At 43.8% G+C, this 22,122-nt stretch overlaps 1 protein-coding gene across 3 annotated transcripts in view; it reads right to left on the bottom strand.

The window, feature by feature from the left end:
* Positions 1-6,067: 6,067 nt before the first annotated feature.
* LOC110504803 (anion exchange protein 3) overlaps positions 6,068-22,122 on the bottom strand; it is a 105,407-nt gene continuing 89,352 nt past the window's right edge. For all 3 annotated transcript variants that reach the window (XM_036975226.2, XM_090230417.1, XM_036975227.2), the window contains 4 exons: positions 14,626-14,879; positions 13,213-13,382; positions 12,442-12,615; positions 6,068-9,086 (listed from right to left, as the gene is read on the bottom strand). In XM_036975226.2, coding sequence (XP_036831121.2) covers positions 9,006-9,086; positions 12,442-12,615; positions 13,213-13,382; positions 14,626-14,879 — 679 coding nt within the window. In that variant the 3' untranslated portion in view covers positions 6,068-9,005. The remainder of the gene's footprint in view (positions 9,087-12,441; positions 12,616-13,212; positions 13,383-14,625; positions 14,880-22,122) is intronic.

Genomic DNA, 22,122 nt, shown 5'->3' with positions numbered 1-22,122 from the left:
AATAGTAATTGAGGTAATAATAATGCCAGCTAGATGCCTGAACTCTTTACTGACAAAAAAAATTGATGGTAGATGTTGATGATACTCAGTAAGACTCTAGACATACTATCTGCACACCTGAAAGGTAGTTTCAGGCAGGGCTGGATTTAAGAAACCTCCAGGCGTTTCACCTGCCTTAATGTGATCCTCATGGCCTTAACAGGTGAGCAACTACGACACTTGCAAACTATTTCAATGTCATTATTTTGGATACAGTTGAAGTTCAACCTGCTACAGCAGTCTAGAGCAGTCTACAGCAGTCTATAACAGTCTACAGCTGTCTACAGCAGGCTATAGCAGTCTAGAGCAGTCTACAGCAGTCTAGAGCAGTCTACAGCAGTCTACAGCAGTCTACAGCAGTCTACAGCAGTCTACAGCAGTCTAGAACAGTCTACAGCAGTCTAGAACAGTCTACAGCTGTCTACAGCAGTCTATAGCAGTCTATAGCAGTCTAGAACAGTCTAGAGCAGTCTAGAGCAGTCTAGAGCAGTCTACAGTAGTCTACAGTAGTCTACAGCAGTCTACAGCAGTCTAGTCCACTAAATGTTAGAGCAAAAACATACAGCAAAAATTCCAGTTACTTTTCACAAATTCTGTGGTTTTCCAGAAATGTCGATCAGATTTCCTGCTTATTTCCTTGTAATTCCAGACATCTTCCAACCAGGATTTCTGGAAGACCGGGGAATTTCAGGAAAGCTAGCTGAATTTGGCAACCCTATTCATCAGTAATGGATATCAGGCTGTTGATAGTGGGCGTTGAAAGCGGTATGTCTCCTAATTTCAAATAGAAGAGCTTTGTGATCCAACAGTCGCTTTCAGTTTTTAAATTACCAAAAAATGATGGAAAACACATTGTAACTAGTGTTGACTGGAAGAGTCATGCGGGACATTGGAATATTTCACGTCCTCTTCTCTCACTCCCAAATGGTCTGTGATTTATTTGAAACATAATTTGTTTGTAGACACAGCCAGTTATAGACATAAAATCACCAACCCACTGCCTATACTATCCAGTTCTAATGAATGGTTATAGTTATTTCTCTTCTTTTTGAATACATGTGAATAAACACACACGCACACACACACGCACACACACGCACACACACACGCACACACACGCACACACACGCACACACACACACACACACACACACACACACAAAATCATGGGGCCCTGAGCTCTCCATGACATATTCATGGCTGATGAGTGAGGGCAGAGGAAAGGGATAAGTAGAGCCGCATAGGACCATTGTTTTTGGTTTGTTACTGCCTTTCGGGAAAGACGTACAGCCTTTAGTCTGGGAAAGTCAGATTTGTCCTGTCTCCTGGGAGTTTTCTTTATGTTGAGAAATTACATGTTTTTTGTGTTGAGATAATATGTTTTTGTGTTGAGATAATGTTTTTGTGTTGAGATGTTTTTTGTGTTGAGATAACACATGTTTTGTGTTGAGATAACACATGTTTTGTGTTGAGATAACACGTTTTGTGTTGAGATAACACATGTTTTGTGTTGAGATAGTGTTTTTTGTGTTAAGATAACACGTGTTTTTGTGTTGAGAGAACACATGTTTTTGTGTTGAGAGAACACATGTTTTTGTGTTGAGAGAACACATGTTTTTGTGTTGAGAGAACACATGTTTTTGTATTGAGAGAACACATGTTTTTGTATTGAGAGAACACATGTTTTTGTGTTGAGAGAACACATGTTTTTGTGTTGAGAGAACACATGTTTTTGTGTTGAGAGAACACATGTTTTTGTGTTGAGAGAACACATGTTTTTGTGTTGAGATAATACAGGGATTTTTTTTTTTTTTGGGGGGGGGGGGGCTAATAAACATGGGTAGCCACAATGTTCCGGATCATATTTCTCCGACATCACATGTTTGTTCAGAGCGAAGCTGTAGTGCTAGTCCATTAAATCAACTGTTGACATCGCCTGCGGGGCCCAGGCCAGGAGAGCTACATGATGTGTTAGGACGGTGTATTAACACGATGAACAGCATGACCGGTCACACCCTGACATTTGAGAGATTGGTACACGGTAGTCCAGGCTGTTTAGTACATGCTACATTTATTAGTCGCTTTTGTCAGTGAATCCCAGACAAATTCTTTACCCGTTCTCCCTGAACTGTGCACTTTTTCACTACTCAGTCCCCACTAAAAGGAATGGATTGAGTGAGAGAAGTAGAGAAAAATGGAACACTCCTTCAGCTCATAAGTAGTGTTGAAAAACAGTGTGGACCACGGGACCAACGTTACCAGTTGTTTGGGGCATTCACTGAAGGATGACATTTTCCTACAGGTGCACCAGATGTTCTTCTCAATCTGCTCCTCCCCCTGATGTGTCCACATCACCACTCTGCCCCTCCCCCTGATGTGTCCACATCACCACTCAGATCTCAGCGATCACTGCCTCATTGCCTACATTCGTAATGCGTCAGCGGTCAAACGACCTCCACACATCACTGTCAAACGCTCCCTGAAACACTTCAGCGAGCACGCCTTTCTAATCGACCTGGCCGGGGTATCCTGGAAGGATATTGATCTCATCCTGTCAGTAGAGGATACCTGGTTATTTTTTAAAAATGCCTTCCTAACCATCTTAAATAAGCATGCCCCATTCAAGAAATGTAGAACCAGGAACAGATATAGCCCTTGGTTATACCCAGACCTGACTGGCCTTAACCAACACAAAAACATTTGATGGTGTTCTGCATTAGCATCGAACAGCTCCCGTGATATGCAGCTTTTCAGGGAAGCTAGAAACCATTACACACAGGCAGTTAGAAAAGCCAAGGCTAGCTTTTTCAAGCAGAAATTTGGTTCCTGCAACACTAACTCAAAAAAGTTCTGGGACACTGTAAAGCATGGAGAATAAGAACACCTCCTCCCAGCTGCCCACTGCACTGAAGATAGGAAACACTGTCACCACTGATAAATCCACTATAATTGAGAATTTCAATAAAGCATTTTTCCTACCCCGGTCAACAGCACTATACACCCCAAGGCAACTCGCCCAAGCCTTCCCCATTTCTCCTTCTCCCAAATCCAGTCAGCTGATGTTCTGAAAGAGCTGCAAAATCTTGACCCCTACAAATCAGCCGGGCTAGACAATCTGGACACTTTCTTTCTAAAATGATATACTACCCACCATTGCGACCTGTACGCTCTCGTTGGCTGGCCCTCGCTTCATACTCGTCGCCAAACCCACTGGCTCCATGTCATCTACAAGACTCTGCTAGGTAAAGTCCCCCCTTATCTCAGCTCGCTGGTCACCATAGCATCACCCACCTGTAGCACGCGCTCCAGCAGGTATATCTCTCTGGTCACCCCCAAAACCAATTATTTCTTTGGCCGCCTCTCCTTCCAGTTCTCTGCTGCCAATGACTGGAACAAACTACAAATATCTCTAAAACTGGAAACACTTATCTCCCTCACTAGCGTTAAGCACCAGCTGTCAGATCAGCTCACAGATTACTGCACCTGTACATAGCCCATCTATAATTTAGCCCCAACAACTACCTCTTTCCCTAATGTATTTATTTAATTTATTTTGCTCCTTTGCACATTCTTCCACTGCAAATCTACCATTCCAGTGCTTGCTATATTGTATTTACTTTGCCACCATGGCCTTTTTTTGCCTTTACCTCCCTTATCTCACCTCATTTGCTCACATTGTATATAGACTTGTTTCTACTGTATTATTGACTGTATGTTTGTTTTACTCCATGTGTAACTCTGTGTCGAACTGCTTTGCTTTATCTTGACCAGGTCGCAATTGTAAATGAGAACTTGTTCTCAACTTGCCTACCTGGTTAAATTAAGGTTAAATAAAAAATACATAAAAAAATAAAAAAATCGGTATCGGCGTTGAAAAGTCATAATCGGTCAACCTCTAATTTGGAGGGCGAATTAGTTAGGATGTCATCTATGAGGGTGCCCATGTTTACTGATTTGGGGTTGTACCTGGTAGGTTCATTGATAATTTGTGTGAGATTGAGGGCATCAAGCTTAGTTTGTAGGATGGCCGGAGTGTTAAGCATGTCCCAGTTTAGGTCACCTAGTAGCACGAGCTTAGAAGATAGATGGGGGGCAATCAATTCACATATGGTATCGAGGGTACAGCTGGGGGCAGAGGGAGGTCTATAACAAGCAGCAACAGTGAGAGACTTGTTTCTGGAAAGGTGAATTTGTAGAAGTAGAAGCTCAAATTGTTTGGGTACAGACTTAGATAGCCTGCAGAGTTCTGTAATACTATCTTTGCAGTAGATTGTAACACCGCCCCCTTTGGCAGTTCTATCTTGGCGGAAAACATTATAGTTAGGGAAGGAGATTTCAGGGTTTTTGGTGGTTTTCCCAAGCCAGGATTTAGACACGGCTAAGACATCTGGGTTTGCAGAGTGTGCTAAAGCAGTGAGTAAAACAAACTTAGGGAGTAGGCTTCTAATGTTAACATGCATGAAACCAAGGCTTTTACGATTACAGAAGTCAACAAATGAGAGCACCTGGGGGGTGGGAGTGGAGATAGGCACTGCAGGACCTGGATTAACCTCCACATGACCAGAGGAACAGAGGATAAGTAGGATAAGGGTACGGCTAAAGACTATACGAACTGGCTGTCTAGCACGTACAGAACAGAGAGTAAAAGGAGCAGGTTTCTGGGCACGATAGCATAGATTTAAGGCATAGTGTACAGACAAAGGTAAGGTAGGGTGCGAGTACATTGGAGGTAAACCTAGGCATTGAGTAATGAAGAGAGAGATATAGTCTCTAGAGATGTTTAAACCAGGTGATGTCATCGCAGATGTAGGAGGTGGAACAACATGGTTAGTTAAGGCATATTGAGCAGGGCTAGAGGCTCTACAGTGACATAAGACAGTAATCACTAACCAGGACAGTAATGTACTAGGCATATTGATATTAGAGAGAGGCATGCGTAGCCAAGTGAACATATGGGTCCAGTGAGTGGTTGGGCTGGCTGGGGACACGGCGATTCAGACAGTTAGCAGGCTAACAAGCTAACAGTTAGTAGGCCGGGGTTAAACAAGCTAGCAGCTAGTAGACCGGGGCAAGCTAGCAGTTAGCAGGCCGGGTTAGCAAGCAGTTAGCAGACCGGGCAGGCAAGCTAGCAGTTAGCAGACCGGGCCCGGCAAGCTAGCAGTTAGCAGACCGGGTTAGCAAGCAGGCAGATAGCAGGGGCTAGCAAGTTAGCCTTTGGGGAACGTCGCGATTGGGGTAAGTCTGTTTTTACCTCTTCGTGCAGTGACGTCGATAGACCAGTCGTGGAATTAGTAGGGTTCCAAGTAGCACTAGGTAGCTAGCAGCCCTAGCTAGTTAGCATAATGGGCCTTCAGCGGGTGTCGCGCCTCAGGGGCCTGTTGGAGTCCTCGGGCAGATTATGTCGGTATTCCGGTCGTAGGGGATCTGCGGGGTTCCATGCCTCGTACCGGCTGTAGAAGGGGTCCGGATATTGTAGCCCAGGAGTATACTTCGGTGGTAGCACAGGAGCCCTGGCCGGGCTAGCTTCAAGCTGATTGGTGCTTGCTGCGGGATTGCGGTTAGCTAGTTGTGAAGATCCAGATGAAAATGTTCAGTTTGCGGTAGGAATCCGGGGATAAAAATAACAGGTCCGTTTTGCTCTGGTTAGAGTCACGTTGTTCGAACTGACGAGAGCTTTCCGAGCTGAAGGTTAGCTGACTAATAGCTGGTAGTTAGCTGGCTAGCTTCAGTTGAGGGATTCCAGATCCGAAGTAAATATAAATACTTTAGGGGGAAAAAAAAGCAGATCCACGCCACATAGGGTGAGGCGGGTTACAGGAGAGTATTTAGATGTTGAGGTTTAGCAAAATATTTTAAAGGACATGCGAAGAAAAAGATGTGTAAAACGATATATACAAGGGACACGACAGGACAAAGACGTCTGACTGCTACGCCATCTTGGATGACCAATGACCAAACCATGGTGCTAATAGTGTTGTATTATATTGTTATGTACTTAAATGAGTATAGAATATAAAGAGTTGATAGATTTATTTGAAACACATAATAAATATTTATTTTCAGACAAAAAAATAATTTGTTTTACAGTAGTTTGAAAACGCCTTTACAATAACAGCAGGCTGAATTGCTATTCAAGTATCCACATAACATAAGTATATTTCGGTATTGCTAATGCTAAAGTAATGAATAATTTACCATAAAATATACTCACGTAAAAAAAAATTCTCATACCGACACACCACACTTCGTCATTATAGTCAGGTATCGTTTTCAGAGCAGAAAGAGTTATATCTCTGTTTGTGTGTGGCAATATGTTTATGTGTGTGTCACTATATTTGTGTGTGACATGACTTCAAGCTGATTTTACCACACAAGTATAGCATGTATAAACCATTCAAATTTCTACATGAAACTAAAGTCATTGTCCTGTATTGAGGCATAAATAGTACGTCATAAGGGCTTCATTACAAGTGGCCTGCAGGACATCTTTTCAATGCCTCAAGACCCTCAATTAAAGTACAATTCCCCTTTAAATAATCACTGACCTGACGTTTAGAGAATTCTGAAGAGAATAATAACTATTTAAAGGGGAGCTTCACCTTTATAACATCATATTTATTACATGGCGCAAACAAGTTGGGAATGACTCATTAATTCAAATGAATATGCAGTACAAAAAAGGACTGGGGAAATACGAGCTCATTATACAATAGGATGTCGCCACAGGGTTAGCGGTTCTATCATATTCCTTATGACAGTAGATACAAAAAGATATACAGGAGTACATTTCTGATTGTCTACTTATTAATAGCCTTCACAAGTGTGCATAATGTACAGACAACAAAAACGTTCCTTGTCCTGGGCATCCAATCAAATGAGGGAAAAACGAGCTCGGAAACTTTCAATCAAGCGAGAGGTCTAGGTAATGTCTGTTCAAAAATGACAAGGCTATATTCCTAGATTTTGGGTGGGTGGTCTGGTCTGTGCTAGCATGGAGGTATCAGGTGACGAAACATTGTGGATTCCCAACGTCTAACATGCCAGGCCTTTTTCCCGGCCCCATAACAATTCTATTTTCTTGTTCCTGTTCCAACACTCAGAGAATACTGACAGAACAACCCTTATTATCCTCTTGAATAATAACCACAATTCCAATTCTTCATTTTTTCCCCGACGACTGATGATTTTTTTTTAGTGTCTGTCTTTCTTCTGTCCCCTGAACACAAAACAATGTTTATTCCACGTTGGTTCAACGTCGAACAATGTTGTCGCAACCAGTGTGCGCTCATTGGGTAGGCCTATACATTCAATAAGTCTCACATGGTGTGGGGCTAAGTAGGTTGTCCATACACAAAATGCGTTAATACAACCAGTCAAAAATGGTTCTGCAACACAGCTCATGAAAACTTACATTTTAAATACACAGACATTCTGTGGGGTATAAACTCTGAACCTTGAGGCAAAGAGTCCATTCCAGTGACTTTACATGTTAAACAAATGCTAAGTTGTATAGAATCCCTTCTGAACCAACTGTGTATAACTTGAAAAACATTTGAAAATGTCACGACTGATTTGTGTTCACAACAGGAACAACAAACTATTGGTCAATGATCTGTTTGCAGTTCAAGGGTCAGGGTTCATATGAAGCTTCAGTACCATTCACATCCAACAGTTGCCCTCAGAACATGGAAGTACACAATGACAGTGGTGCTACACAGTGATTTTGATAACTGTGGCATAATTCCAGTGACTGTGACAAAGGTTTCAAATAAAGTTATTCATTGAACAAACAGACATTTAGAAAGCATCCCATATGTCAATATGGCTTCATAGAATTTTGGCAACTAAAACAAAATTGGAAATAAATAGGTAATATAACATTTCATTCGTATGGTCACAAATACTAAATAAACAATTTAAACGTATACAAGGTCAGCAGATCACAATGTGTTCACATATACATCCACAGTGACATCATTGGACTGGCATGTAATGCAGAATATACCTCATCAAGAAAAACTGCTCCAACACACACGCAGTCCTCAGTGCATCTTCGTTTCAGAGGAAATGCATTGAGAGGTCTCATCCAATGATTCTTCTTCTGTTCTTGGACCAGGGGACTGGTGTGGCAGTGCAGGTGAATCGCAAAGGTCAAAGATGAACGTGTCCTGCGAGTAGCAAACAACTAGAAACAAATAAAAGGGAACGTCATACTGTTTGGTTAGCGACAACATCAAACTGCACTGATAATGCCTACAGTATGAAGAGGAGGGGGAAGGCAGTTACGCTGAGGAGGCAGTGGAGTATTGGCTCCTGGTGAAACCTGTGAGGCTGTCGTACAACCAGTGTTCATCCCACCGGTGCCCCCAAAAATATGGGACTCCAACACTGGGCGAGGAAACCAACCTACTGGAATCCTTGGGGTTGTCGACACGTACGCCTGGAATCTGTAGTGAGCTGGACCGTTGAAGGAAATGGGGAGGAACCCATGTCCAGAGGGAAGAGGGTTTTTAAATGACTGGTCTGTGTTGACATGGTGCATTGTCCATGTCACACACTTTAGGATTCCTCACCCACACTGTCACAGTAGGGCAGTAGAGTTGATACTGACCTTCTGAGAGAAAACATCTATAGTTGGAGCAGGACACACAGAAACAAATCATAACAGTGGGGTTATTCCTTTACAGCATTTTTAGATCAAAGAGGAGCAAGATTTGAATATATACGTACACACAGTAATATACACATATATATATATATGTATACATTCTGTTTCTCTGTTGGACAAATATTCTACCCTCAGCACATCTGTGTGTGTGTGTGTGTGTGTGGGGGGGGGGGGGGGGGGGGGGTTGAAAAACACAGCTACCCAGACATTATAAGGTTTGCCTTCCAAAGAAGCTTGCTCGTAATTGGTTCGTGTTGGAAGACAGAGAGAGCCTATTGGGCCTCCCCGTGTCACGTGTCTACACAAGCATGTGAATCTCGTTATACTCGTCCCGACCATCCTCATCAAAGTTGGGGGATGACTCGTCTTCCCCGTCGAGCTGTAGAGGGAGAGGTTGAGGGAGAGAGTGAGGGTGAGGGAGGTTGGGATGTCATCAACATCTGAATTAATTAGATTAGTGTCTTGATGCGTTGGGCCAATATAGTGAAACACACCACACACACACACCATTATCCTCTGTGTTTTGACAAAGTCCATTCTCAAGTTGGTTGTCATTTAGATCATGAGGTTTGGAGCCTTGATTTCAAGGACAGAAATATTTTAACTGAAAAAAAATTATGTTTGAATAGTCAAATGAAATACTACAGTAATATAGTAAGTGTGTAGTGTAGTTGTGTATCTTCCACAAACAAACACAAATTCACTGAGAATACATGGTATCCATGCTACAACTTTTTTAAAAGTTTTTTTTATAAAAAAAAAAAATATTTAATTAAGGGGGTAGATCTGCTTTGATATTGCAGATAGACTGTAGCTTCCATCAATGTAAGTCTGCATGACTTCCAATCCACCCATATTTTTTTTTGCTGTATATAGATATATATAAAACTTTCCCTCTATTATTTTACCCTAAACCTACCACCCCTCCCTAATTGGAGCTAACTAATGGACGACAATATTTAGGCTTCTACTTCCATTTTATACATGCTACACAATATACATTTAATGGACAGAATATTTTACATTAGTTATCTTTTGTTTGTTTTTAGTCCCATCCTTCAGTTACCCTCAACCCATCCCATCTATCTATGAAGACCTTCCAGTCCCAGCCTTCAGTTACCCTCAACCCCTCCCATCTATTTCTGAAGACCATACAGTCCCAGCCTTCAGCTACCCTCAACCCCTCCCATCTATCTATGAAGACCTTCCAGTCCCAGCCTGCAGCTACTCTCAACCCCTCCCATCTATCTATGAATACCTTCCAGTCCCAGCCTTCAGTTACCCTCAACCCCTCCCATCTATCTATGAAGACCTTCCAGTCCCAGCCTTCAGCTACCCTCAACCCCTCCCATCTATCTATGAAGACCTTCCAGTCCCAGCCTTCAGCTACCCTCAACCCCTCCCATCTATGAATACCTTCCAGTCCCAGCCTTCAGTTACCCTCAACCCCTCCCATCTATCTATGAAGACCTTCCAGTCCCAGCCTTCAGCTACCCTCAACCCCTCCCATCTATCTCTGAAGACCTTCCAGTCCCAGCCTTCAGCTACCCTCAACCCCTCCCATCTATCTCTGAAGAACATCCAGTTTTGATTTCAAGCCGCCATCATTTTTCCAATGTGCTGTGAAGTTTCACAAAAGTTCTGAACCTTTAAATTCTCATAGTTTCTAGACTGTAAATTAAAAAAAAAAAAAAAAAATCCTAAGAGTATTATTATATATTATTGACTGTTATTGATCAAATCATCCAGCAGCGTTATTTGCAGAGTTAGCTCCAACTAAATGTTGCAATTTTTCTGCCATTCCAGAACCTGCGACCAAAAACAAGCTACATATGGGCAGTACCAAAAACAAGGGATCTAATGACTGTGTCTCTTCGCAGCAATATCTGCCGAGCTGGGATGGTTGTTTCCCCCATATATACTGAATAAAAATATAAATGCAACATGTAAAGTGTTGGTCCCATATTTCATGAGCTGAAATAAAAATCACAGAAATCGTCCATACGCACAAAAACCTTATTTCTCTCAAATGTGCACAAATTTGTGCTTGTGCTAGGGACAATAAAAGGCCACTCTAATATGTGCCGTTTTAGAGTGGCCACTCCAGTTTTGAGGGAGCGTACAATTGGCATGCTGACTACAGGTATGTCCACCAGAGCACTTGACAGAGAATTGAATATTAATTTCTCTACCATAAGCCACCTCCAACAACATTTTAGAGAATTTGGCAGTCCGTCCAACCGTCCTCACAACCCCAGACCATGTGTAACTATGCCATCTCAGGACCTCCACATCTGGCTTCTTCACCTGGGGATCGTCTGAGACCAGCCAGACAGCTGATGAAAATTAGGAATATTTCTCTGTAACAAAGACCTTTTCTGGGGAAAAACTCATTCTGATTGGCTGGGCCTGGCTCCCCAGTAGGTGAGTGGGTCGGCCTAAGCCCCCCCAAGCCCACCCATGGCTGTGCCCCTGCCCAATCATGTGAAATGCATAGATCAAGGCCGAATTAATTTATTTCAATTGACTGATTTCCTTATATGAACTGTAACGCAGTAAAATCATTGAAATTGTTGCTTAAGCTTATATTTTTGTTCATGTATTCGACATTCTATTGGTTGCAAGAATTTCTTAATCCGGTGTCGTTTTGTGTATCAGTTCATAAACCATGGGTCATGGAATCAGTACATCGAAAATCTCCTCCAACTATTTTGCAGTCTGTATGGCGCAGCTGTCAATTTTTGGGTCCTTAAATGAAACTGGTATACTTTTTTTTACTTATAACAATTTTGGTCTTTAATGCAGGGCCGACATACACATTTCTTACCTTCTTCCCTTTCCACTTCTCCTCCATTTTTGAGGTAATGCTTCAATAAATTGGATGTGATTTTGAGTAGAGCAGATATTTCCATATACATTTGCTTGCTGCATGTCTGACCAGTCCTATTTATGACATAATTTACCAAGATTATGCTGTTTTTATTTTTTTCCCTCAAATCTTTTAAATATATCTTTACCAATTTGTTTATTTTAATTTAACCCTAATATTTGATCTAATATTTGTTTAGTCTTTTCTGGTGGATTAAACTGAAAGTTCAACCAGCTTTCTATTGCCTGTTTTAAAAATAGAGATATTTTGGAGATTATTTCATTGTCAAAAAAACGAAAGTGAGAGATTGTAATCTGAATAAAGGACATTCTTGAACACGGGGTGAGCCATTCTTACTAATCTGCTAGCAGTGGTTCTCAATCCTGGTCCTGGGGACACAAACGGGTGCACATTTTTGTTTTTGCCCTAGCACCACACAGCTGATTCAAATCATCAAAGCCTTTTGATGAGTTGATGATTTGAATCAGCTGTGTGGTGCTAGGGCAAAAACAAAAATGTGCACCCGTTTGTGTCCCCAGGACCAGGATTGAGAACCAGTGTGCTAGAGAACCAGTTCGGATTTAAGTATAGCTTTTGAAAGACTGAAGCCTTTATTGAGAGGTCCAATGTTTTAATATTTCATCATTTCTGCCCTCCAAATTCAAATTCATTATATAAATAGGGCTGTTTAATTTTGTCTGGCTTGCTGTTCCAAATAAAGTGGAATATTTTTTGCTTATCTAATTTAAAAAGCAAGTCGTCAGGTGTAGGCAGGGCCATGCTACTACTTCTAATGTGCGACCCAATGTTGCCCAGACCAGATGATTGGGCCAGAATTCAGATAATTCCAGGAATGTCCACCTACCGCCTGGAGCTCACGCTCCTCAAAGATCCGGGAGAGGATGAGGCGGCGGAGCGGCACGGTCATGATGAGGATGAAGGGGAAGGCGAGCGAGACCACGGTGGACTTGACCACCCACAGCAACATGATGCAGGCCAGCTGGATGATGGTGAACATGTTCATACGCCACGTCTTCACCTGCAACACACACACACACACACATACATACACACATACACACACACACACACACACAATTATGGGGCTATACATGCTTATGACAAGCCTAATGTATTATACCTGCATGCTTTAAATACAGTGTTACAAATTGTATTGAATTCATACTTTATTGCCAATTACCAGTGTTTGGAAATAATTTATTTAGGGATAATGTTCTGGGCAGGACAATTGACATGCTAGACATACAGACCGATAGATGGTCAAAAAATGGTTGGTACCCTGCATATGGAATTTGTTATATAGAATTAGATGGATTGAGCTCCATCTACTGGGTGGATCTCCTCTAGTCTTTTACTTACATTGATCAGAAAAGTGACATTATATCAATGCCTTGGGGCAACTTCATCATATTGTTATTGATTTTTATATATATTTTTTACATTTTATTACAAATTAAGCCAACACACACAATCTCAATAAATTCACAAACAGACCAGGAATAGAAACCAGACATCTATAACAGAAACGGATCATCATGTTCTGGTAGAGGGAACACCTTGGTCACGTAAAGTATATGTGGTTAGACTCTCCATCATATTCTGGTAAAGGGCTCACCTTGGTCACATATATGTGGTCGGGGTGGTGCTTGGCGGGCGTGAACATGAGAGTGATGCGCTCGTAGAGCTGGATGCCGGTGATTGACGTGACGCCCATGTAGAGGAAGATCCCGAACAACACGGCCAGCGGAATGTGACGAAGCACATCTGTCATCACGAGGGACATGCCTAGGGAAAGTCAAAGGTGAAAGGTAAAATGTGTGACATATAGGTTGCCTAGGGATCTGTAGGGTAGTTAATCTCAGTTAACCCAAGACTAAATGTTAAACCAGAACTAAATGTTAACCCAGAACAAAATGTTAAGCGAGAACTAAATGTTAACCAGAGCTAAATGTTAAACCACAACGAAATGTTAATCCAGAACTAAATGCTTAATCCAGAATTAGATATTAAAAAACAACTAAATGTTAACCATAACTAAATGTTAAGCCACAACTACATGTTAACCCAGAACTAAATATTAAGATAGAACTAAAGGTTAAGTAAGGACTAAATGTTAACCCAGAACAAAATGTTCATCCAGAACAAAAAAAATCGACAAGCTTTGTGTTCAGGTGGAACACCAAACAGGAACGTAAATACAAGGTTGGTTAGTTTTAATCACAGAGGAAGCCTCGTTATACACAGATAAATAACACCTCTACAACCAGAGGAAGCCTCGTTAAACACAGATAAATAACACCTCTACAACCAGAGGAAGCCTCGTTATACACAGATAAATAACACCTCTACAACCAGAGGAAGCCTCGTTATACACAGATAAATAACACCTCTACAACCAGAGGAAGCCTCGTTAAACACAGATAAATAACACCTCTACAACCAGAGGAAGCCTCGTTATACACAGATAAATAACACCTCTACAACCAGAGGAAGCCTCGTTATACACAGATAAATAACACCTCTACAACCAGAGGAAGCCTCGTTATACACAGATAAATAACACCTCTACAACCAGAGGAAGCCTCGTTATACACAGATAAATAACACCTCTACAACCAGAGGAAGCCTCGTTATACACAGATAAATAACACCTCTACAACCAGAGGAAGCCTCGTTATACACAGATAAATAACACCTCTACAACCAGAGGAAGCCTCGTTATACACAGATAAATAACACATCTACAACCAGAGGAAGCCTTGTTATACACAGATAGAAAACACCTCTACAACCAGACTGAAGTCACTGTCAACTCATTATCTGTTTATTTTCCAATTTCTTGTTTTGCTTTCTATGTTACTTTCCTGAGTCCCAATGGTAAAGTACACCTCACAAGGTACCATAGTCAAAGACACCTCAGAATGGACCACTATCTACTATGAGGAACAACTTCCTTCAGATCACAACAACCACCCCAGGACCTAGATATCCAATCCAACCCTTTCCAGAACAACAGCATCCTCCTCACCCACGAGCACGGCGACTACAAGGCCCGTCAACCGCTGCTCCTTCACCTCCTGGATCACAGGCTTCTCGCCGGGCGCTGTGGCCTTGCTCATGACAGTAAGGGCGTTGACGTGCGTGACAGAGCGCACCGTGGCGGCGGTGAGCCAGGGCAGGCCTAACAGAGGGCACATGGCGCCCAGCGTGACGATGAGCAGCAGGTCCAGGTGGAAGCCAGAGCCCTTGACCAGGCGACGCTCCTTCTTGCTGACGATAAGTCTGGGGTGGGAGGAGAGGGGGGGTAAGGAAAGTGTAAGGGAGGTATAAATAAACACACACATGCAGAAACACATTTGTGCAAAATCACACACACACACACACACACACACGCATAAACACAGACTATAAGTGCAAAATCACACACACAAACGTGAGCATGTTCACATAGTCACAAGAAAATGCACAGCACATATCCTTTACGTGGTCCAGGACACCACAAGTAGAAAGAAGCCCTATATTCATGTTCTTATTTGTTGGTTATCGTTACACAGAGTATCTGGTTCTGTGCCTGTGATATGAAGATCGTAATTGTGTAACGTCTTTCCTCTTCACTTTACTACAATCTGATTGGTAAATTCAAGAGGTGGATCAGATGCCTGTTGGTTAACACTAGAAGTCAAGGATATGTTTTGTACAATTCTACAAGTCCTCGGTAAAAAAGTCGGCCTATAGCCTATTTTAGTTTCCGTAACAATAAAAGCATGACAGTGTAATCCATTTGATCAACTTTAATTGTATATTTGATTAGTAATAGAGTTATAGAAATGATTAAAGTCCAGTTACAGAATCTTTTGAAAAAGTTGAAAAGAAAAAGATAATAATAACTTAACCAGCCAGTTCACAGGTGACATGATTTGCCGTATTCCTAAAAAAAAGCACCAGTGCATGAACAAGTGTAAAGGATGAATTGCATAAATAAATATTCTGAAGCGGTTGCGTGGCATGGTCTCTCTGAAGCGGTTGAGTGGCAGGGTCTCTCTGAAGCGGTTGCGTGGCAGGGTCTCTCTGAAGCGGTTGCGTGGCAGGGTCTCTCTGAAAGGGTTGCGTGGCAGGGTCTCTCTGAAGCGGTTGCGTGGCAGGGTCTCTCTGAAAGGGTTGCGTGGCAGGGTCTCTCTGAAGCGGTTGCGTGGCAGGGTCTCTCTGAAGCGGTTGCGTGGCATGGTCTCTCTGAAGCGGTTGCGTGGCATGGTCTCTCTGAAGCGGTTGCGTGGCATGGTCTCTCAAGCGGTTGCGTGGCAGGGTCTCTCTGAAGCGGTTGCGTGGCAGGGTCTCTCTGAAGCGGTTGCGTGGCAGGGTCTCTCTGAAGCAGTTGCGTGGCATGGTCTCTCTGAAGCGGTTGCGTGGCAGGGTCTCTCTGAAGCGGTTGTGTGGCAGGGTCTCTCTGAAGCGGTTGCGTGGCAGGGTCTCTCTGAAAGGGTTGCGTGGCAGGGTCTCTCTGAAGCGGTTGCGTGGCAGGGTCTCTCTGAAGCGGTTGCGTGGCAGGGTCTCTCTGAAGCGGTTGCGTGGCAGGGTCTCTCTGAAGCGGTTGCGTGGCAGGGTCTCTCTGAAGCGGTTGCGTGACTGTCTTGGTATTTTTGGACCATGATAGTTCGTTGGTGATGTAGACACCAAGGAATTTGAAACTATCGACCCACTACAGCCCCAATGTTAATGGGGGCCTGGTCGGCACACCTTTTCCTGTAGTCCACGATCAGCTCCTTAGTCTTGCTCACATTGAGGGAGAGGTTGTTGTCCTGGCACCACACTGCCAGTTCTCTGACCTCCCAATAGGCCGTCTCATCGTTGTCGGTGACCAGGCCTACCACTGTTGTGTCGTTAGCAAACTTAATGATGGTGTTGGAGTCGTATTTGGTTACGCAGTTGTCGGTGAACAGGGAGTACAGGGGGTGAAGTATACACCCCTGAAGGGCCTCAGTGTTAAGGGTCAGCGTGGCAGACGTGTTTTTTGCCTACCCTTACCACCTGGGGGCGGTCCTTCACAAAGTCCAGGATCCAGTTGCAGAGGGAGGTGTTTAGTCCCAGAATCCTTAGCTTAGTGATGAGCTTTGTGGGCACTACGGTGTTGAACGCTGAGCTGTAGTCAAGGAACAGCACTCTCACATAGGTGTTCCTTTTGTCCAGGTGAGAAAGGGCAGTGTGCAGTGCGATTTAGATTGCGTCATCTGTGGATCTGTTGTGGCGGTATGCAAATTGGAGTGGGTCTAGGGTGTCCGGGAGGATGCTGTTGATGTAAGCCATGACCATCCTTTCAAAGCACTTCATGGCGTGAGTGCAACGGGCGATAATAATTTAGGCAGATTACCTTCGCTTCCTTGGGCACAGGGACTATGGTGGTCTGCTTGAAACATGTAGGTATTACAGAATCGGTCAGAGAGAGGTTGAAAATGTCAGTGAAGACACTTGACAGTTGGTCCACGCATGCTTTGAGAACACGTCCTGGTAATCTGTCTGGCCCAGCTGCTTTGTGAATCTTGACCTGTATAAAGGTTTTGTTCACATCGGCTACCGAGAGTGTTATCACACAGTCATCTAGAACAGCTGGTGCTCTCGTGCATGCTTCAGAGTTGCTTGCCTCAAAGCAAGCATAAAAGGCATTTAGCTCATCTGCTAGGCTCGCGTTACTGGGCAGCTCGCGTCTGGTTTTCCCTTTGTAGTCTGTAATAGTTTTCAAGCCCTGCCACATCCAACAATCGTCAGAACCGGTGTAGTAGGATTCAATCTTAATCCTGTCTTGACGATTTACTTGTTCAATGGTTTGTCTGACGACATAGTGGGATTTCTTATTAGCGTCCGGATTAGTCTCCCGCTCCTTGAAAGCAGCAGCTCTAGCCTTTAGCACAACACCAACGTCCTACAGCACATTGTCTTGGAGCCTGGCGGAGTACAGCTGAAGTCAGAAGTTTACATACACTTTAGGTTGGAGTCATTAAAGGTCATTATTAAACCACTCCACAAACTTCTTGTTAACAAACTATAGTTTTGGCAAGTTGGTTAGGACATCTACTTTGTGCATGACACAGGTAATTTTTCCAACGATTGTTTACAGACCGATTATTTTACTTATAATTCACTGTATTACAATTGTATTACAACAGAGATGGCCGCCTCGCTTCGCGTTCCTAGGAAACTATGCAGTTTTTTGTTTTTTTACGTGTTATTTCTTACATTAGTACCCCAGGTCATCTTAGGTTTCATTACATACAGTCGAGAAGAACTACTGAATATAAGATCAGCGTCAACTCACCATCAGTATGACCAAGAATATGTTTTTCGCGACGCAGATCCTGTGTTCTGCCTTACAAACAGGACAACGGAGTGGATCCCATGCAGCGACCGAAAAAAACGACTCCGAAAAAGAGGGAAAAGAGGCGGTCTTCTGGTCAGACTCCGGAGACGGGCACACCGTGCACCATTGCCTAGCATTCTTCTTGCCATGTCCAGTCTCTTGACAACAAGGTTGATGAAATCCGAGCAAGGGTAGCATTCCAGAGGGACATCAGAGACTGTAACTTTCTTTGCTTCACGGAAACGTGGCTTACTGGAGAGACGCTATCCGAGGCGGTGCAGCCAACAGGTTTCTCCACGCATCGCGCAGACAGAAACAAACATCTTTCTGGTAAGAAGAGGGGCGGGGCGTATGCCTTATGACTAACGTGACATGGTGTGATGAAAGAAACATACAGGAACTCAAATCCTTCTGTTCACCTGATTTAGAATTCCTCACAATCAAATGTAGACCGCATTATCTACCAAGAGAATTCTCTTCGATTATAATCACAGCCGTATATATCCCCCCCCAAGCAGACATATCGTTGGCTCTGAATGAACTTTATTTGACTCTTTGCAAACTGGAAACCATTTATCCGGAGGCTGCATTCATTGTAGCTGGGGATTTTAACAAGGCTAATCTGAAAACAAGACTCCCTAAATTTAATCAGCATATCGATTGCGCAACCAGGGGTGGAAAGACCTTGGATCATTGTTACTCTAACTTCCGCGACGCATATAAGGCCCTGCCCCGCCCCCCTTTCGGAAAAGCTGACCACGACTCCATTTTGTTGATCCCTGCCTACAGACAGAAACTAAAACAAGAGGCTCCCACGCTGAGGTCTGTCCAACGCTGGTCCGACCAAGCTGACTCCACACTCCAAGACTGCTTCCATCACGTGGACTGGGACATGTTTCGTATTGCGTCAGACAACAACATTGACGAATACGCTGATTCGGTGTGTGAGTTCATTAGAACGTGCGTTGAAGATGTCGTTCCCATAGCAACGATTAAAACATTCCCTAACCAGAAACCGTGGATTGATGGCAGCATTCGCGTGAAACTGAAAGCGCGAACCACTGCTTTTAATCAGGGCAAGGTGTCTGGTAACATGACCGAATACAAACAGTGCAGCTATTCCCTCCGCAAGGCTATCAAACAAGCTAAGCGTCAGTACAGAGACAAAGTAGAATCTCAATTCAACGGCTCAGACACAAGAAGCATGTGGCAGGGTCTACAGTCAATCACGGACTACAGGAAGAAATCCAGCCCAGTCACGGACCAGGATGTCCTGCTCCCAGGCAGACTAAATAACTTTTTTGCCCGCTTTGAGGACAATACAGTGCCACTGACACGGCCTGCAACGAAAACTTGCGGTCTCTCCTTCACTGCAGCCGAGGTGAGTAAGACATTTAAACGTGTTAACCCTCGCAAGGCTGCAGGCCCAGACGGCATCCCCAGCCGCGCCCTCAGAGCATGCGCAGACCAGCTGGCCGGTGTGTTTACGGACATATTCAATCAATCCCTATACCAGTCTGCTGTTCCCACATGCTTCAAGAGGGCCACCATTGTTCCTGTTCCCAAGAAAGCTAAGGTAACTGAGCTAAACGACTACCACCCCGTAGCACTCACTTCCGTCATCATGAAGTGCTTTGAGAGACTAGTCAAGGACCATATCACCTCCACCCTACCTGACACCCTAGACCCACTCCAATTTGCTTACCGCCCAAATAGGTCCACAGACGATGCAATCTCAACCACACTGCACACTGCCCTAACCCATCTGGACAAGAGGAATACCTATGTGAGAATGCTGTTCATTGACTACAGTTCGGCATTCAACACCATAGTACCCTCCATGCTCGTCATCAAGCTCGAGACCCTGGGTCTCGACCCCGCCCTGTGCAACTGGGTACTGGACTTCCTGACGGGCCGCCCCCAGGTGGTGAGGGTAGGCAACAACATCTCCTCCCCGCTGATCCTCAACACTGGGGCCCCACAAGGGTGCGTTCTGAGCCCTCTCCTGTACTCCCTGTTCACCCACGACTGCGTGGCCACGCACGCCTCCAACTCAATCATCAAGTTTGCGGATGACACAACAGTGGTAGGCTTGATTACCAACAACGACGAGACGGCCTACAGGGAGGAGGTGAGGGCCCTCGGAGTGTGGTGTCAGGAAAATAACCTCACACTCAACGTCAACAAAACTAAGGAGATGATTGTGGACTTCAGGAAACAGCAGAGGGAACACCCCCCTATCCACATCGATGGAACAGTAGTGGAGAGGGTAGCAAGTTTTAAGTTCCTCGGCATACACATCACAGACAAACTGAATTGGTCCACTCACACAGACAGCATTGTGAAGAAGGCGCAGCAGCGCCTCTTCAACCTCAGGAGGCTGAAGAAATTCGGCTTGTCACCAAAAGCACTCACAAACTTCTACAGATGCACAATCGAGATCATCCTGGCGGGCTGTATCACTGCCTGGTACGGCAACTGCTCCGCCCTCAACCGTAAGGCTCTCCAGAGGGTAGTGAGGTCTGCACAACGCATCACCGGGGGCAAACTACCTGCCCTCCAGGACACCTACACCACTCGATGTCACAGAAAGGCCATAAAGATCATCAAGGACATCAACCACCCGAGCCACTGCCTGTTCACCCCGCTATCATCCAGAAGGCGAGGTCAGTACAGGTGCATCAAAGCTGGGACCGAGAGACTGAAAAACAGCTTCTATCTCAAGGCCATCAGACTGTTAAACAGCCACCACTAACATTGAGTGGCTGTCGCCAACACACTGACACTGACTCAACTCCAGCCACTTTAATAATGGGAAATGATGTAAATAAATCACTAGCCACTTTAAACAATGCTACCTTATATAATGTTACTTACCCTACATTTTCATCTCATATGCATACGTATATACTGTACTCTATATCATCGACTGTATCCTTATGTAATACATGTATCACTAGCCACTTTAACTATGCCACTTTGTTTACATACTCATCTCATATGTATATACTGTACTCGATACCATCTACTGCATCTTGCCTATGCTGCTCTGTACCATCACTCATTCATATATCCTTATGTACATATTCTTTATCCCCTCACACTGTGTACAAGACAGTAGTTTTGGAATTGTTAGTTAGATTACTTGTTGGTTATTACTGCATTGTCGGAACTAGAAGCACAAGCATTTCGCTACACTCGCATTAACATCTGCTAACCATGTGTATGTGACAAATAAAATTTAATTTGATTTGATTTGATTTCCAGTTGGTCAGAAGTTTACATACACTAAGATGACTGTGCCTTTAAACAGCTTGGAAAATTCCAGAAAATGATGTCATGGCTTTAGAAGCTTCTGATAGGCCAATTGACATCATTTGAGTCAATTGGAGGTGTACCTGTGGATGTATTTCAAGGCCTACCTTCAAACGCAGTGCCTCTTTGCTTGACATCATGTGAAAATCAAAAGAAATCAGCCAAGAACTCAGAAGTCTGGTTCATCCTTGGGAGCAATTTCCAAACACCTGAAGGTACCACGTTCATCTGTACAAACAATAGTACGGAAGTGTAAACACCATGGGACCATGCAGCCGTCATACTGCTCATGAAGGAGCTGCGTTCTGTCTCCTAGAGATGAACGTTCTTTGGTGCGAAAAGTGCAAATCAATCCCAGAACAACAGCAAAGGACCTTGTGAAGTTGCTGGAGGAAACAGGTACAAAAATATCTATATCCACAGTAAAACAAGTCCTATATCGACATAACCTGAAAGGCCGCTCAGCAAGTAAGAAGCCACTGCTCTAAAACCGCCATATAAAAGCCAGACTTTGGTTTGTAACTGCATATGGGGACAAAGATAGTACTTTTTGGAGAAATGTCCTCTGGTCTGATGAAACAAAAACTGTTTGGCCATAATGACCATTGTTATGTTTGGAGGAAAAAGGGGGATGCTTGCAAGTCGAAGAACACCATCCCAACCCTGAAGCACGTGGGTGGCAGCAGCTTTGCTGCAGGAGGGACTGGCGCACTTCACAACATCGATGGCAACATGAGGTAGGAAAACTATGTGGATATATTGAAGCGACATCTCAAGACATCAGTCAGGAAGTTAAAGCTTGGTCGCTAATGGGTCTTCCAAATGGACAATAACCCCAAGCATACTTCCAAAGTTGTGGCA

The sequence above is a fragment of the Oncorhynchus mykiss genome, chromosome 3, assembly GCF_057628025.1.
Source record: "Oncorhynchus mykiss isolate SJ-2025 chromosome 3, ASM5762802v1, whole genome shotgun sequence".
NCBI lineage: Eukaryota > Metazoa > Chordata > Actinopteri > Salmoniformes > Salmonidae > Oncorhynchus > Oncorhynchus mykiss.
The sequence above is the reverse complement of the archived record's forward strand: the minus strand, read 5'-3'. Positions and strand labels throughout refer to the sequence as shown.